The following is a 15,067-nucleotide window of genomic DNA, read 5'->3' as shown; positions in this document are numbered from 1 at the left end:
AAGGGCCGGATAGGGCGGGGGAGAGGGGGGGCTCGTCTACGGTGCCAAGCGAGTGGGAGGGGCATGTAAATTAGCCTATTTACATAGACAGGCAGGCCCGTCTCCTTGGAGCGGAGAACGCTGCGGGAGGATGAGTAGCGGGGGTCTGGGAGTGGCATGTAGATCATGGATGTTATTAACATGGACAGCTCCTCCTTCTCACAGCCCAAGATTAGGACTGAGAAGCGTCTGGGCAAATAGTTAGGAAATGTATATAAATTTGCACGACAGCAAGTAATTTACATAGGGACATTTTATAAAGGAGAAGAAAAAAGCGGAACGTCCTTGAGAGAAGGGAGAGAGGACTAGAAGGGATGTGCAGATTCTGATCCGCTCTGCCCTGCCCCTTCGGGACAACTGTGTGGAGTCCGAATAAAACCAGCTAGGAAAGCCAGAGAAGACATTTGCATGACTATCTCAAGAGTCTTTTGAACAGTCTGGACGACCTGACCTAGGGGGATAAAATGCAGATTAGGTCATTTAAAATGCCCCACCCCCTCCGCCAGCCCCCAGGCTGAACAGGGCCAAGGGGAGGGAGAGCCATTGGGAGTGTCCTCAGTGGGTGGCACCAGTCCCTGGCAGAGCCCGTGCAGGTGTCAGCGGTCCACCTGGACACAGGAGGTAACACACTGATCTTAACTATGCATGGGGGTTAGGGTAGTACAAAAGACCACACAGTCTTCAGGGGCACACACAGGGTTCATGGTCACACACAGGTGTGTCAACAGAGTCAAATACACACCAAAACACACACAGATCTCAGGGGCACATATGTACAGTCAAGCACTAACTAGACACTGCCTCAGACTCAGGCATCAGAAATGCATAAGTATCACCCACTGGGCAGACCCAGGGCTCACCCATGGCCTGAATTCTCATTCCCTAGCCTCGGTGTCCCAAACAACACCACCCTTGTAGACACAATCACCAAGGGCACAGAGCACTCACAAGCAAAGTGTCACACACACACAAGTGGCACCCATTCCTACAGATCCCATCACACCCATCACAAACAGAGGGACTTTCGTATTACATATGTGGGCAAAATTCCTCTACAACAGACACCTGAGCCATCGAGTCATGGTGGACCCCCACACCATGTCCAACCCTAAAACATGGACTCCAAACATAATCAGGTACCTCATCTGCCTCCCTTCCCTCCCCACCACCCCAAAATGACAGAGGCTATGACACAGGTGTAAACAATGCTTTATGGGGGGGGGGGGGGGCATTGGAACAGGACAGGCCTCCAGGTAATAAATAACACGTACTCGCAATGGCAGGGCAAGGGATGCTGAGGCCAAATGGCCCTGGTCTCAGGCTTTGTGAACTCTCTGAGTATGCTCAAAGAGGAGTTAGGGGTTCAGGGAAAACAGGGGTTAGCCAAGACAGAGGAAGCAGCAGCAGGCACGGAGAGAATCCCCCTTCCCCCATGGCTCAGTCTTGCCCCTCAGCCAGGCCCCACCAGGCCAGGGAAGGGAGACCGGTGGCAGGGCAGCTTCTCTGGGGCGAGGGCAGGTGAGGGGCTCGGCCTCCCAGGGCCTGTGTCTAGGCCCCAGACGGAAGGACAGGGCTGGTCCTGGAGAGCAGGTGAGCTGCAAGAAAAGTGTGCGGTGAACGGGGGGGATCTCAAGTCTGCCAGCTGCAGCTTTGTCTCCTTTCTGGGTATCTTCCTGCCCTCCTATCTGTGCCCTTCTGTCTATACTTTTTCTCCCTAACCTACTAAATTTTCTGACTTTCTGTTTCTTGTCTGCAGGTAATATGCGGCTCTCACTCTGAGGGCACCCGCATTCCCCCATGTATTTGCCTCAGAAAGCTGTCTCCTTGAGTCTGTAGAGGGGTGTCTCGGTGTCTACATTCTGTGTCCCCACCTTTGTATCTCTGTGTTCCTCTATGTTCCTGGACCACCTCAACTCTAGGTCTCATTCCAGTGTTTCCCAAGTCAGAGATGTATTTGGCAATCGGTTCTTGCTTTGTGATTATCTGAAGACAGCATTACCTGCGAGCTTCTAGAAATACCCAGATCACTTCAGAATCTCTGGGGTAAAGCCCAGGCATCAGTAGCTTTTAAAGCTCTCCAGGTGATTCCAGTGTGCACAACTGCATTAGTGGGGTGGGAAATCAGTTTGGTGGGCCTTGAGCAATTTTTCATTGAAATAGAATAAAATAAAAAATACCAGAGTGCTTCATACATAATAATGTTGGTCCATAGACATAGAAAGCAAGTGGGTGTAGGTCAGAAGCTGGAGGGGGAACAGAGAGTGAATGAATGTTTAATGGGTATGGGGTTTCCTTTTAGAATGATGAAATTGCTTTGAAATGAGACAGAGGTGATGGTTTCATAACCTTGTGAGTGTACTAAATGCCACTGAATTGTACACTTTAAAATAGCTAAATTTATGTGAATTTCACCTCTGTTTTAAGAATATTAGTATGAAGAAAATCTGTGTTTTAGTTTTCTATGTGTGTGACTGCATTAGAACAACATACAAAGTGTATTTTCTCCTGTAGAGTGCAATCAACAGTTTGAAAATGCACTCTTATTAGATTTGATTCACTGAGAAAACCCTGAAACAGACTCAAATTATGTCCTAAGGTGAAGAGTACACACCCATCTGTTTCTACACAGCCCAGAGTCCTTAAATTGGATAAGAAAAAAAAATAATAAACAGTCTTTAGTTTATTGAGTCTTAGTTTACTGACTGTCAGGCCTTGTTAGCACTTTACATGACTTGACTTAATTAATCTTCTCAACACTCACTTGAGGTAGGTACTATTATTAGCCCCACTTACAGATGAGGAAACCAAGACCCAGAGACGTTAAATAATTTGCCAACAGTCACGCAACTCTGCAGTGAGAGTCGGAGTATAAGTGCAGGCAGCCCAGCTCTGGAGTCTGTGATTTGTCACCTTCTCAGATGGGGGAGACAAACACCATAAATAATGATGGAGGGGACAGAGTTGAACACTTTAAAAAGGAGGGACAGGGGCTTCCCTGGTGGTCCAGTGGTTAGGACTCTGCGCTTTCACTGCTGAGGGCGAGAGTTCCATCCTTGGTTGGAGGACTATGATCCCACAAGCCATTCAGCACAGCCAAAAAAAGGAAATAATAAAAAGGAGGGGCAGTTGTGAGACTGCCCATCTAGAGAGAGTGACCCCTTTTGGGAAGAGACATTTTAGCAGAGACCTGATGATGAATGGGAGTTGGCCTGAGAAGGGAGGTAGGAGAGGCGCTGCTGATGCAGAGGCCTGGAAGGAAAGGAGCCCCGCCCCAAGAGCTCACCCTTGACTCATCTCTCTCAAATCCATTCATCTGGAAATTATGTTGGCCCTGCTCTCAAAGTACCTGTGTCCAAGGTCTAACCACTTTGCTCCAAGGCCATCCTGGAGCTGCCAATGGCTGGGTGGGACGGGGTTGGGGGGGGGGGTGGGGGTGGCGAGTGGGTTTGAAGCAGAGAGACAAGAACTGTCAAGACGTAGTCACCCACAAAGAGGTGAGGATGGGACCAAGTCTGTCAAGCCTGCCAAGGACTTTGGACCAAGCATAGGAGAACAAGCAAGGCTTCCTGGAGGAGGCGGGGGAGGTTACCAGAAGAACAGAGGGAAAGAAGCAGATTTGTGCTTTAGGAAGACCCAGTGATTACATCAAGAGGGGACACGCCTGGAGGCAAAGATGATCTAACCTAACTCACCTTTCATCCCCTCCTCTGCCCCCACCCTGGTCCTGTCCACCACAGTCTTGACTTTGCAGTAGCCTCTTCACTTCACTGAGCAACCACCCCTGCCCACCCTCCCCCACCCCTCCACAGTCTGTCTGTTTGCAGCCAGAGGGGCCCTATGAACACCTGAATCAGATCCTGTCCCTTCTCTGCTTGTATAAGCCAGAGCCTTCCCCGTGGCCCACGAGGCCTTCACCAATCTGCTTCCTCCACCCCAACCTCATCTTCTGCTCACCTACCCCCCAACACACTCACATACACACACACATCCACTCACTCCACTGCAGCCACACTGGAGTGGCCTTGACTTCCTCACCCAGGGGAGGGAGGACTCTACCTCAGGACCTTTGCACTGGCTCTTCTTTCCCCTTATAACACTTCCCCAGGTCCCCACACAACCTTTGCTCAAATGTCACCTTCTCAGTGAGCCCTCCCCTCATCATCCCATTTGACCATCCACTCCTCCACCTCCCCACCCTCCTTGATTCTTCTCTATAGCTTTTATCTCTGGCTGTTATACAGTTTGCTCCTGGGTCTTGTTTATTGTCTGTCTCTTCCATGAAGGCAGGCATTCTTGTCTGTTTTCCCCATTGCTGTTATCCCCCATGCTGTGAACAGGGTCTGGCGCATAGTAGGTGCTCAACAGACATTTGAGGAATTATGAATGGAAGGGTCGGAGATGCAGGGCAGAGAGCTGGCAGTGGGATGGGAAGAATGGGTGGATCTCCCGTGTCTGGGAAGATGGCCCTTTTTCCTGGTTGTGTCTCCTGTTCTATGTCGCTGTCTTTGCTCTGTCCTCCCCATTGCTGGGAGACCAGCCCTGCAGCTCCCAGGTCCCCAGAATCCCACCTGACTCTGCAGGTCTCAGCAGCCACAGGGCTGAGGGGCCACGGCCTGGGCACTCCGAGGCTGCCGCAACTGGCGAAGGGAGGCATCACCGTACTGAATGCCGGAGCCCATCCTTTCAGGGTCCAGTTCACCTGTGGGGAGGGAAGGGAGAGGTCAGGACCAGTCCCTGGAAACCTCTGGGCTCTCCTTCCACTCCCAGTCCGGTCAGTTGGGAGTCTCACCTGAGTCGATCTTGTTCAGAATGGTGCGGGCACACTTCAGGAATGCTTCCTCCACATTCTCACCGGTGAGAGCACTTGTTTCCAGGAACATTAGCTCTGGAGGGGGCAGGGGGACAGACACTCAAGACAGTCAGGGCCTCAGTCAGTCCCCAACCTCCACTCAGACTCTGACCTGCTACCTCTCATTCTGTCCCTCAAGCCTTCACTTCGGGCCTCCGTACATGTGTTTCCCTGCCATGAAAGCCCCCTTCCCTAGGTACCCACTGAGCTCTTCTCAGAACTCAGCTCCTGAGATCTCTTCCCTTCTGTGGCCATCGCTGAAGCGCTAGCGGCCAAAATGAAGTTCAATCCCTTTGTGACTTCTGACCGAAGCAAGAATCGAAAAAGGCATTTCAATGCGCCTTCCCACATTCGCAGGAAAATTATGTCTTCTCCTCTTTCTAAAGAGCTAAGACAGAAGTACAACGTTCGATCCATGCCCATCCGAAAGGATGATGAAGTTCAGGTTGTACGAGGGCACTACAAAGGGCAGCAAATTGGCAAAGTAGTCCAGGTTTACAGGAAGAAATACGTCATCTACATTGAACGAGTGCAGCGGGAGAAGGCTAATGGCACAACTGTCCATGTGGGCATTCACCCCAGCAAGGTGGTTATCACCAGACTAAAACTGGACAAAGACCGCAAAAAGATCCTCGAACGTAAAGCCAAATCTCGCCAAGTAGGAAAGGAAAAGGGCAAATATAAGGAAGAAACAATTGAGAAGATGCAAGAATAAAGTCATCATGTCTACAGCTTTCATTAAAAACTGTTAAAATGAAAAAAAAAAAAAAAAGAACTCAGCTCCTATCTCCTCCTTCAGGAAGTCCTCCTAACTTCCCAGGATGAATCAGGTGCCTCCCCTGGGCTCTCATTGACCCGTTCGCCTCCCCCTTCCCAGCCCTGACCTCTGGGCAAAGCGGGAGGCTGTCACTCTCTGGAAATGGTCCTCCTCCCTCTGCCCTGGGCTGTGAGACCATGAGAGCTGGGCTCAAGGCTGTTTTCATCACTGTGTCCCCAGCACCATCTAGCACAGGCCCCATTCATAGTCCACCCATGAGCCATGGGACAAGGCCTCACAGTAAGTCAGAGCCAGCATTCAAACCCACATCTTTCTGATAGCAAATCCTCTAAACCTAGAGGTTACAAAAAAGAAGGAACATGGACAGACCCTAAGTCAGCAGACGTGGGCCAACACAATGTTTTCAAATGAGTTTAGACCTGCATACCTCTTGTTGTAGTCACTAGTTTATTTTCTGGATTTCACATATAAGTGATACCAAACAATATTTTATCTTTCTCTGACTTACTTCACTTAGTAATTCCTTCCAAGTCCATCTATGTTGCTGCAAATGGTATTATTTCATTCTTTTTTATGGCTGAATAGTATTCCATTAATCCATTGATAGACACTGAGGTTGCTTCCATATCTTGGCAATTATAAGCAATACTGCTATGAGCATTGGGGTATCTTTTTGAATCCGTTTTTTGTTTTTTTAAAGATACATACCTAAGAGTGGGATTGCTGTGTCACGTGGCAGTTCAATTTTAGTTTTCTTAGAAGCTGCCATACTGTTTTCAAAAGTGGCTGCACCAGTGTACATTCCAAACAACAGCATACCAGGGGTTTATTTCCTCTAAATCCTCGCCAACATTTGCTATGTGTGGTCTTTTTAATGATAATGTACTTGCATACCTTTCAATGTGGCTATCAGTCTTGTCCATTCCCCTAATGTCAGTGCCTGCTAACCTGAGGGTCTCCCCTGCCCCTTCTCCCTTATTCACAAAATGTGCCTCCCCTATGGCCATCAGAGTTTGCAGTCCCCACGTTACACCAATATTCTATGCTGCCTCCCCATGGTGGCTGAAACCTCCTTAGCAGCCAACATTCATGAAGCACCCATTCGTCCAAGCCGTGCCAAGAATTCCCCTGGACCACCTCCCTTTAACCATCTGTGAAGCAGAGTGTGCAATAGTTAAGGGAGGTGGTCCGGGGAGGGGGGGACCCATTTTTCCAGATGGGGAAACAGAGTGGTCATATAGCCCGCACATGGCCAACAACCAGATTTGAACGCAGACCTCTAAAGTTGCACACTGCCCTGCTGGGCAGAGCCACAGAGAGCTAGGGGGCTCTCACAGGCTCCCCCTGAATGCCCCTCATCCCTCTGCTGGTCCCCTGCCCCACTGATCCGCCACCTAGCCCTCACCGTTCTCCTGGGCAAAGCGGGAGGCCTCCAGGAAAGTGACCTCACGCTCCGGATCCAGGTCCTTCTTGTTGCCACAGAGAATGACCACGATGTTGGGGCTGGCCAGTGTGCGTGCATCCGTCAGCCAGGCAGCCAGTGAGTTGTAGGTCTCCCGGCTATGGAAAAGGGAGCCAGGAGGGAGGCAGGTGCAGCGGCAGGGGCAGCCCGGGCCCCACCCCGCCCGCTCCGTGCACCCACCTGGTGATGTCATATACCAGCAGGGCTCCAGCTGCCCCTCGGTAATAACTCCGTGTCACCGACCTGTGGGGCCAGGGGGACTCAGTCACCCCCAAGGCTGGGGTCTGCCCCAAGACTGCCCCCCTCTGCAGAAAGAGACTGGTGGTTTGGAGGCCCCTGTGTACTGCTGGCCCCTCCTCCTAAACCTGGCCATGGTCTGCGTCTCACTACAGTTTCTCCCACTGGTAGCCTACTTCCCTCAATCTATCTTGGCTGCCTGCCTCTGTCACAATCTCTCCCTACCACTTGTTTGTCTTTGGCCACACTGTGTGGCTTGTAGGATCTTAGTTCCCCGACCAGGGATGGAACCTGGAGACCTCGACAGTGAAAGTGCCAATCCTAACCACTGGGCCACCAGGGAATTCCCTCTCCCTCCTTTTGACTCTCTCTGTGTCCCTGTCTTTCTGCATCTCTTCCTTAGTATGTACTGTTCTGTCTCTTGTATGTGTATGTATCTTTAACTCTCTGTTTCTCTCCATCTCTGTTGCTCTGGCTCTGTCATCCTTTCCCTTTCATTCATCCTTTCCCATTCATTCAACATTTTCTGTCATCCCCTCTTTGCCCAGTCCTGGCCAAGCACTATGCAACTACATCCGTTTGGCCCTCTCCTGCTGTTTGGGGCAGGGGGAGGGGCCCTTTCCCAGGGTGGTTAACTGTCTGCTTCTCACTGTGTCGCCAGGCTGGATCCCTCTGGAATTCGTGCAATCACACCACAACCATTTACAGAGCACTTACTGCCATCTTGGCGCAGTGGCACACCTCTCTCTCCTCCATCCTCTCTCTGTCTCTGGGCAGCTCACACAATGAACTCTCACATGAATATTAACTCAGCAGCTACTCAGTGCTGACCAGGGACCACCCTTTCCCAGAAGCTGGAGTCCTCGTTTCTCTCTGCTGGCTATTTCTCACTCAGGGTTTCCATGTGTCTATCACCTTTTCTGCAGACATTTCCTGAAGACATACTGTGTGCTGAGCCCTCCACATTGCCCTGTCCCCCAAAACATCCATTTTTCCATCTCTCTGGCCACACCTGTCCCATTCTCCCTGTCTTTGTCTCTCACCTCTGAGCATCCTAATCTTGCCTTCTCTCTCAGTCTGTCTCTTTTTCTGCCTTCCTGAGTGTCTGTACCTCTCAACTTTCCTTTTCTGTTTCAGTCATTTTCAGTTACTCTCTGCTCCTTGCCCCACCCCAAGCATCTCCTCCTCTCCAGGCCTTATTGCTCCCTGGGAACAAGTCTCCATCCTTCCAGCCACATGGGTCTATCCCACAGGGTCTCGCTAGGGTCGGTCATCCCTCCCTGGCCCTCTCACTCTTAATCATGCTTCCTTCTCAATCTCGTTTTGTCTGTCTGCCACCCTCTCTTCAAGACACCTTCTTTCTTTGACTACATGAACCTGCTCATCACAGTCTCTCTTGCTCTCTCTCTCTCTACCTTGCCCACCCTCAGGGGGTCCTTGCTCCCGTCATTATGTTTCCAGGTAACTCTGCATGCCTCTTTCCCTCCTGTCTCCTCCCCTATCCCCCACGCTTTCTCACTGGGAGCCCAGCCCACCTACCGAAACCGCTCCTGGCCAGCTGTGTCCCAAATCTGTAGCTTCACGGTCTTCCCACCCACGTTGACCACCCGAGATCCAAACTCCACGCCAATTGTGTGGTTGGAGTCCTGTTTGACTGGGAGTGGGAGGGAGAGAAGAGACAGGAGGGCGCTCAGAGGATTCCCTGTCCTCCGAGGCCTTTGCAAACCCATTCTCATTGCTGGGTAGACTGAGGCTCAAGGAGGACCTCGCAAAGAGTGTATACCAAAGCAAGGACCTGGCAGCCAGCAATGAAGTTGTACCTAAGGCCAGCCCCACCCCTGCCCAACAGCTGCCTACTTGCCCCCACCATGGCCCTGTCCATGGTTTAGTGCACCCAGAACCACTCCCAGAAACTCACATTTATTCTCAATGAACTGATGAAGGAGACATGATTTGCCTGTTCCTGCACTGCCAATCACCAGGAATTTGAAGAGGAAGTCTGAGCGGATGGAGCCAAATTCAAGAAAAACCCATTCGGAGAGAAAGACATGGAAAGATGGAAACAAGGAGAACATCACAATTACAGGGAGAGAAACAGACACAACAGACACAAGCAGATACAGAACTGTGGGTAACAACCATTACAGATAATTCTTGCCGAGTGCTTACCACATACCCAGCAGAAGTAAAGGTCTTTACTTACATCAACAATTCACTTAATCCTCAAGAAAGCTCTGTGAGGGAGGTATACTAATAATTATCCCCATTTTCCAGATGAGAAAACGGAGGTCTTGAAAGGTTAACTGACTTGCCCAAGATCCCACTGCTAGGTACAGCTGGGATTCAAACCCAGACCAACTGGCTCCAGAGTCCCAAGTAACTATTACTTTGCTAAAGCCTCTTGAAAACCATTTTATCAAGGACTACAATTTTGTCCTTGCTCCACCCCCCCAACCCCCCCACCCCGCCCCACAACTTCGCTTCCTACCACTTTCTGATTCATTCACTGCACTCCAGCCTCTGGCCTGCAGTCTAACTCCGTGAAGATGACAAGCTGTTTCCTACCTCAGTGTCTTTGCATTATTCCCTCGGCTTTTCTCTGTTCGTTGAATGAATGCAGCTCCCTCTGACTCCTAATCCATTGTTCTTTCTACTGCACCCTGTTCTCCCACTTTCTACCCATCCATACATCCGGATTTTCCAACTCTGTCTCTCCTTCCCTTCCGCAGTCTGAAGCACTACAGCTAGTCTCAAGCTTAAGCCCCACCCCTTGACGCTAGTCCCACCCCCTAGTTAAAGAACAACTCTCCCGCAACCGCATTCCGGCCCTCTCCCAGGGTAATCCCAGGGTCCAGAGCATCCCTTCAGTATCCCCCAGCCCATCAAGCTCGATCCTTGCCATTCACAGTCAGCTCCGCCCCATCCACTCAGGCTCCGCCCAGACACAGTAAGGATCATCCTTTCCTTCAAGGTCTACCGTGACCCATCCTCACTGCATTCCTCAAATCCCGCCCCAGATTTCGCCCACACCCTAGACCCTCAGGCTCCGCCCAAATTAACTAAGCTCAGCCTTAGACCCACTAAACCCCTCCCAGCATCCTCTAGGCTCTGCCCCATAATACCAGGCCCCGCCCCCTGACATATAAGGCCCCGCCCCATACACAGGCCGCATCCTTCCTGGGCCTAGACCCCAGACTCAGCGTCCGCCCACCACCCTCACCGTAGGTCTCAGCCATGACTTGGTCGCGGCCGCTTAGGGCCGCAAAATGGCGACACGGCCGCGCCTGCTCCTCGGCTGGCAGCCGCTCTGCTCGGGGTGCAGCCCCGGCTCCTTCCTACTCCCGGGGCCGGCGCCGCCACTTCCGCCTCCAGCCCCCTCCGGCGCGACCCGCTAACGCTGCGGGATACTAGGGAACGCTTCCCCAAGGCCGGGATTGGAGGACTCGGCAGGTAAGGGGCGGGACAAAGGCGTGGATTGGTGGTGAGAGGAGCAGGAGGGACCAAGACGAGCGATTGGTGATGCCACAGATGCTTCGCCCAGCTCAGAAACGGATTTGGTCAGGAGCCCAGGGGCAGAGTGGATTCCAGATTGGGTAGGAGCGGACTTGGGGGCGGGGATACGGATGCAAAGAAGGGGATAAGTGTAAGATTGACAGAGCCTGGAAGAGGAACTACCTTGAGTTGGGAGTACTGATCTCAAAGGCAGGAAGGATGAAAACTGGGATGTACACGCAAATTAACTTCCTACCTCCCTTTAAGGAAAATCTTCCAAGAGAACCCAGAAAACCTCTGTTCTGTGATTTGTCTTCCTCATGGTCCCATTGGCTCATTCCCAACAGTTCAATAGTTCTCCTATTGGTCTAGAGAGACACTATAATCCCCCAATTTGGCTGTTCAGTTATTCCATCCTCTGATTTGTCTGTAATAGCTAAGCTTAGGAGCCGAACTCGACCGAGCTTGGAGCGTTCAGTCCATGAAACTCTGCCTAGCAACCACTTTTGTCACCACAGTTGGTGGGTTGATTGGCTAGATTCAGAAACCTGGGGGAAACATTTTTTTCTAGATCCCCACCACAAAGACCACAGACACCCAGTTTGCACTTGGCTGATGTATTTGCATAAAGTCGGGGAGAAACAACAGCACTGACAGCATAGACTGAGCTCACTGGCAGTAGAAATCCCATATCTGAAAAAGAGAAAGGGGAAACAGTGGGGAGAAAACCAGTGGTCACACCACAAAGGATTAGTGGTTTTAGCAAATGCTGCAGCTTCAGGGACCAGGTCTGGCTGCACAAGTGCTATGCAAATTAGCCTGGAGCCCTCAACTCTGCAGCTCTCAAACTAGGATTTATAAATCACTCATCTTTCAGATAAGAAAAGGCAGTGAGTCTGTTCCAGCGCACGCAGCTAGGCTGCCAGGGAGCCGAGGTTAGGAGCATCTTCGCCTGTCATTGCAACCCAAAGGTCCTCCCTCCAGATTCCTGCCAGCCCCCAAGATACTCACATCTGTCTTCACATCGGTTTTGGCAGGTTTCAGGGTCTGGTCTTCACGTACGATGCTACTGGGGAAATAGCCCAGGCGAGCAGCTCCATCTCCATAGTAATCTCCCTGAACCTGGGGAAGGAGTTAAAAGCCGGGGTCTGGGAACGTGGCAAGCTCATTTCTGCTCAAGTCCTGTGCACACTTGCTCTTCCCTGATCACTTAGCTGGCTCCATCCTTGTCAGTCCAATCTCAGCTTAAAGTCGCCTGCTGGAAAGTCCTCCCTGACCACCCCATGTGAATTAGTCACCCAGTCTCTTTATACTAATTCTTAAAGCAGCACACGAGTTGGTATTTTGATGGCTTGTCTCCTTCCATTAGAATAAAAGCGTCATTCTTTATCATACCTTCGGTGTCTATAGCAATTTGGCACTACAGGACATGCCCGAATAATTGCTAAAGAAAGAAAAAGAGTGGATCACAGCAGCCACCCCCTGCCGACTCTATTTCAGTTCACTCCCTCAGATTTGCCCTGTAGGCAAAAAAGTAGGGTACGCTCCCACCCCAGCTCTCTACCCTTTCCTCCTCTGTTCTCCCAAGACTCACACTGCCTCCCCAGAAGAGCCGCCCTCGGCCCTTGAGCTTGGAGAAGACATACACCACTTGGCCCTGGTGTATGGTCAAGAAACGGCAGTCAGGGGCCACGTAGTCCTGAAGGGCCACGGCCATGGAGATGGGGTCTGGAGAAGGAATATAGAAGGGAGTGAAGGCACCCTCCACACAGGCTAGCAACCCAAGCCCTCCACACTGCCCTCCCCCCCGCCCCCCCCCCGGACCCCTAAGGCTCACGGCTGCATTCCTCATCGGCACACATCTTCCGGTCAGCCAGCTTGGGCATGGGGCGGCCCCCGGCACTAGGCCCTGGGAAGGCAGACAGCAAGACGACACCGAGAAACACCAAGGACCAAGCCATCATGGACTCTGAGCAAGACAGTGGCTAAGGCAGGAATGGGGTCTCCAGTTTCCTCCTGCCCTCCCTCGGCAGTAGCATAAGGAAACCTGTGTTCTGGGTCTGGTCCCCTCCTTAAACCAGTCCCAGATTTTGCCCACACCACCTAGAGGCTGCTACCCAGGCAGAACCATTTCAAGGACAGGGTGAGGGTTGCCAGCACAAGGAAATATCCAGAGAAGCCCAAGGCAGCCCAGGCCACTCCAAGTAACAAGTCACCCCCCTCAACAGAGGGGCCCAGACAGGCAGGTTAAAAAATTCAATTCCATCTTTTCTGAGTTGGCTTGGACACCTAGGCCCGTCGGCTGTGTCCCCAGAGACAGAACAAGAGGAGCCAGTATGGAAAAACCACCTTGGAATTTCCTGTGCTGAGGGGCAGAACAAGGCAGCCCTTTGATTGCCAGAAATAGCCCCAGCTCTCAAGTACGGAGTGAATATTATATGTTGGGCCTTAGGCTAGGCGATGTCCAACCACAATCACTATTTCTTCTCAGAAACCACTTCCTGACTGTGCTAAACTACTCTCAGAGCCTCACCTTTCTCATCTGGGATACTAGTCATTTAGTAAAGAATTCACCATGCACATTTTTGTTTAATTAGCTCAAATGCATACCCTGCATCAACTTGAAGGGGGACCGTCATAATCCCATTTTAGGTAGAAATGGAAGCACAGAGCCTTAAGGAACTTGTCCAAGGTTAGTGTAAGCGGAGAGGCTAGATCTGGCTGCAGGCCCATACCCATCACTACTGGGCTTGGAGCTGTCAGTTGCCCAAGGCCAGAATGAAACAGTGGCCAGAGGATGTGAACTCAAGTCTCCTACCTAAAACCACACTTCAGAGATTCACTTGCCTGAAGACCCATCTCGTTCCTCAGGTATTCTCACCTCTAGCCAGCAAGTCCAAACTTTAGTTTTAGGGGAAGAAGATGGACACACACAGGCTTGGGGTGGGGAAGGATTCCTCCTGGTCAAAGACTAGGCCTAAGCCATCTCCACACATGCAACACCCAGCACCAAGTACTATGCAAGCATCACATAGCTCTATCCATGTCACCTCCCAGAGGCTTCCCCTTGATCACCCGTTACTGTTCCCCAGCTCCACCACCCCATCACCCCATTATGTCAGTTCTATTCCTATCAGAACTCAGCACCTGAAATTAGCTTGTCCATTTCATTCACTACTGCATATCCTATGCCACAACAGTACTTGGTGTGTATTAGGTACTTGGCAAGTTATCTGTGGAATTTACTGAGTGCTTGCTAAGTCAGATGGGGTGCACAGCTCAGAAAGAAAATAAAGCTCAGAGTGGGGACATCAGTTGTCTATCATGGGAGTTGGGGGGGGCTGTCCAGAGACCCCATGTTCCCAGGTGCTGTCTGCAATAACTTTATGTAGTGAAGATGACAATCACCCTCCCGCTTCCATCTTTCAGATCCTACAAGGAGGAAGCGTGCATGTGGTACCATAAATCTTCAGCGATTCCAACACTGTCGTTCCTCTTTAATGGAGAGAGCAGAGTAGGTGCAAGCTGGGGCTCAGAGCCTTGACACAGGAAAAGACATCCAGGGAGAATTTAACACTGTGCCTCATTGTTTTTATTTTTGTGGTAATTTTCTATTTCTGGCAAGGGATCTCATTTTCCTATCTATATGGTGTGAGAAAGGGTTTTAAGCTATATATATATATATTTATACACACACACATTTAGTCAACTTAAAAATTGTCAAGTCACATCTGTGACAGACTGCTAAGGAAGGTCCCCCATTCAATCTCCCCTTCTTATCCAGCTTCAGCTGGGCACGTTAACTGTCCAGCCAGAAACCACATCTTCTAGCTTCCACTGCAGCTGCGGCACTGGAGGGAGACTGATTCAGCCACCTGTCCCAAGCTCCCGGCTGTGTCTCCCATGTGTGACCAAGTCAGCGGGGCCCTCACTGCAGCAGCAGCAGCAGGGACCTCTTCCTGAACTCCAGCTCAATCGGGGGCTGCCAAGTTGAACTCAGCATCTCCCACCCAAACTGCCATTCCTACCATCCTTTCAATGACTCTGTGAATATTCCTTTTCCTTCCCTTTCTTCCTGAAGTACCTAGAGTGGTTTCTGTGAGACTCCTGCTATGAGAGAAGGCATTTTTGTCTAGAAAAAGGTAAAGAAAAACCTGTTTCTTAACACTCTATCCTGTCAGAAAATTATCGCAATCAACCTGAGTCTATA

The 15,067-nt window shown here is 50.9% G+C and overlaps 3 protein-coding genes and 1 long non-coding RNA gene across 6 annotated transcripts; 2 read left to right on the top strand and 2 right to left on the bottom strand.

The window, feature by feature from the left end:
* Nucleotides 1-1,219: 1,219 nt before the first annotated feature.
* RAB4B (RAB4B, member RAS oncogene family) lies at nt 1,220-10,794 on the bottom strand. 3 transcript variants are annotated; one of them, XM_055553872.1, is made up of 8 exons: nt 10,586-10,794; nt 9,284-9,364; nt 8,905-9,019; nt 7,309-7,371; nt 7,072-7,226; nt 4,829-4,924; nt 4,608-4,738; nt 1,220-1,634 (listed from the first exon to the last, which is right to left on the bottom strand). In XM_055553872.1, the coding sequence occupies exons 1-7, from the start codon at nt 10,599-10,601 to the stop codon at nt 4,623-4,625; spliced, it is 642 nt and encodes a 213-aa protein (XP_055409847.1). In that variant the 5' UTR covers nt 10,602-10,794; the 3' UTR covers nt 1,220-1,634; nt 4,608-4,622. The 3 variants fall into 3 exon arrangements, with proteins under 3 accessions (XP_055409847.1, XP_055409849.1, XP_055409848.1); XM_055553874.1 differs by lacking the exon at nt 8,905-9,019 and having other exon boundaries at nt 10,586-10,792; XM_055553873.1 differs by lacking the exons at nt 8,905-9,019; nt 10,586-10,794 and adding an exon at nt 9,931-10,115.
* Nucleotides 5,124-5,633, top strand: LOC129632351 (60S ribosomal protein L26). The gene has a single exon (XM_055553875.1). The coding sequence runs from the start codon at nt 5,166-5,168 to the stop codon at nt 5,601-5,603; it is 438 nt and encodes a 145-aa protein (XP_055409850.1). The 5' UTR covers nt 5,124-5,165; the 3' UTR covers nt 5,604-5,633.
* LOC129632353 (uncharacterized) lies at nt 10,675-14,431 on the top strand. The gene is made up of 2 exons (XR_008704477.1): nt 10,675-10,815; nt 14,287-14,431. It is a non-coding gene; the product is annotated as an uncharacterized LOC129632353 (long non-coding RNA).
* Nucleotides 11,440-13,959, bottom strand: MIA (MIA SH3 domain containing). The gene is made up of 4 exons (XM_055553876.1): nt 12,695-13,959; nt 12,452-12,585; nt 11,869-11,979; nt 11,440-11,550 (listed from the first exon to the last, which is right to left on the bottom strand). Exons 1-4 carry the CDS (start codon nt 12,819-12,821, stop codon nt 11,527-11,529), a joined length of 396 nt encoding a protein of 131 aa, XP_055409851.1. The 5' UTR covers nt 12,822-13,959; the 3' UTR covers nt 11,440-11,526.
* Nucleotides 14,432-15,067: the final 636 nt, after the last annotated feature.

Source organism: Bubalus kerabau, chromosome 17 (genome assembly GCF_029407905.1).
Source record: "Bubalus kerabau isolate K-KA32 ecotype Philippines breed swamp buffalo chromosome 17, PCC_UOA_SB_1v2, whole genome shotgun sequence".
NCBI classification, from domain to species: domain Eukaryota; kingdom Metazoa; phylum Chordata; class Mammalia; order Artiodactyla; family Bovidae; genus Bubalus; species Bubalus kerabau.
Note: the sequence above shows the minus strand (reverse complement) of the source record. Positions and strands in the feature narration are given on the sequence as shown.

What these genes read in the sequence shown, in the direction of transcription:
- LOC129632351 (XM_055553875.1), top strand. Translation starts at nt 5,166, where the DNA reads ATGAAGTTCAATCCCTTTGTGACTTCTGACCGAAGCAAGAATCGAAAA.
- MIA (XM_055553876.1), bottom strand. Translation starts at nt 12,821, where the DNA reads ATGATGGCTTGGTCCTTGGTGTTTCTCGGTGTCGTCTTGCTGTCTGCC. An exon ending in GGCTCTTCTGGGGAGGCAGT is followed by an intron (nt 11,980 to 12,451) that starts GTGAGTCTTGGG and finishes CTCCTTCCCCAG; the next exon opens with GTTCAGGGAGATTACTATGG. An exon ending in AAACCGATGTGAAGACAGAT is followed by an intron (nt 11,551 to 11,868) that starts GTGAGTATCTTG and finishes TCTCTTTTTCAG; the next exon opens with ATATGGGATTTCTACTGCCA.
- RAB4B (XM_055553872.1), bottom strand. An exon ending in TCAGTTCATTGAGAATAAAT is followed by an intron (nt 9,020 to 9,283) that starts GTGAGTTTCTGG and finishes TCCCACTCCCAG; the next exon opens with TCAAACAGGACTCCAACCAC. An exon ending in GCTGGCCAGGAGCGGTTTCG is followed by an intron (nt 7,372 to 8,904) that starts GTAGGTGGGCTG and finishes CTGGCCCCACAG; the next exon opens with GTCGGTGACACGGAGTTATT.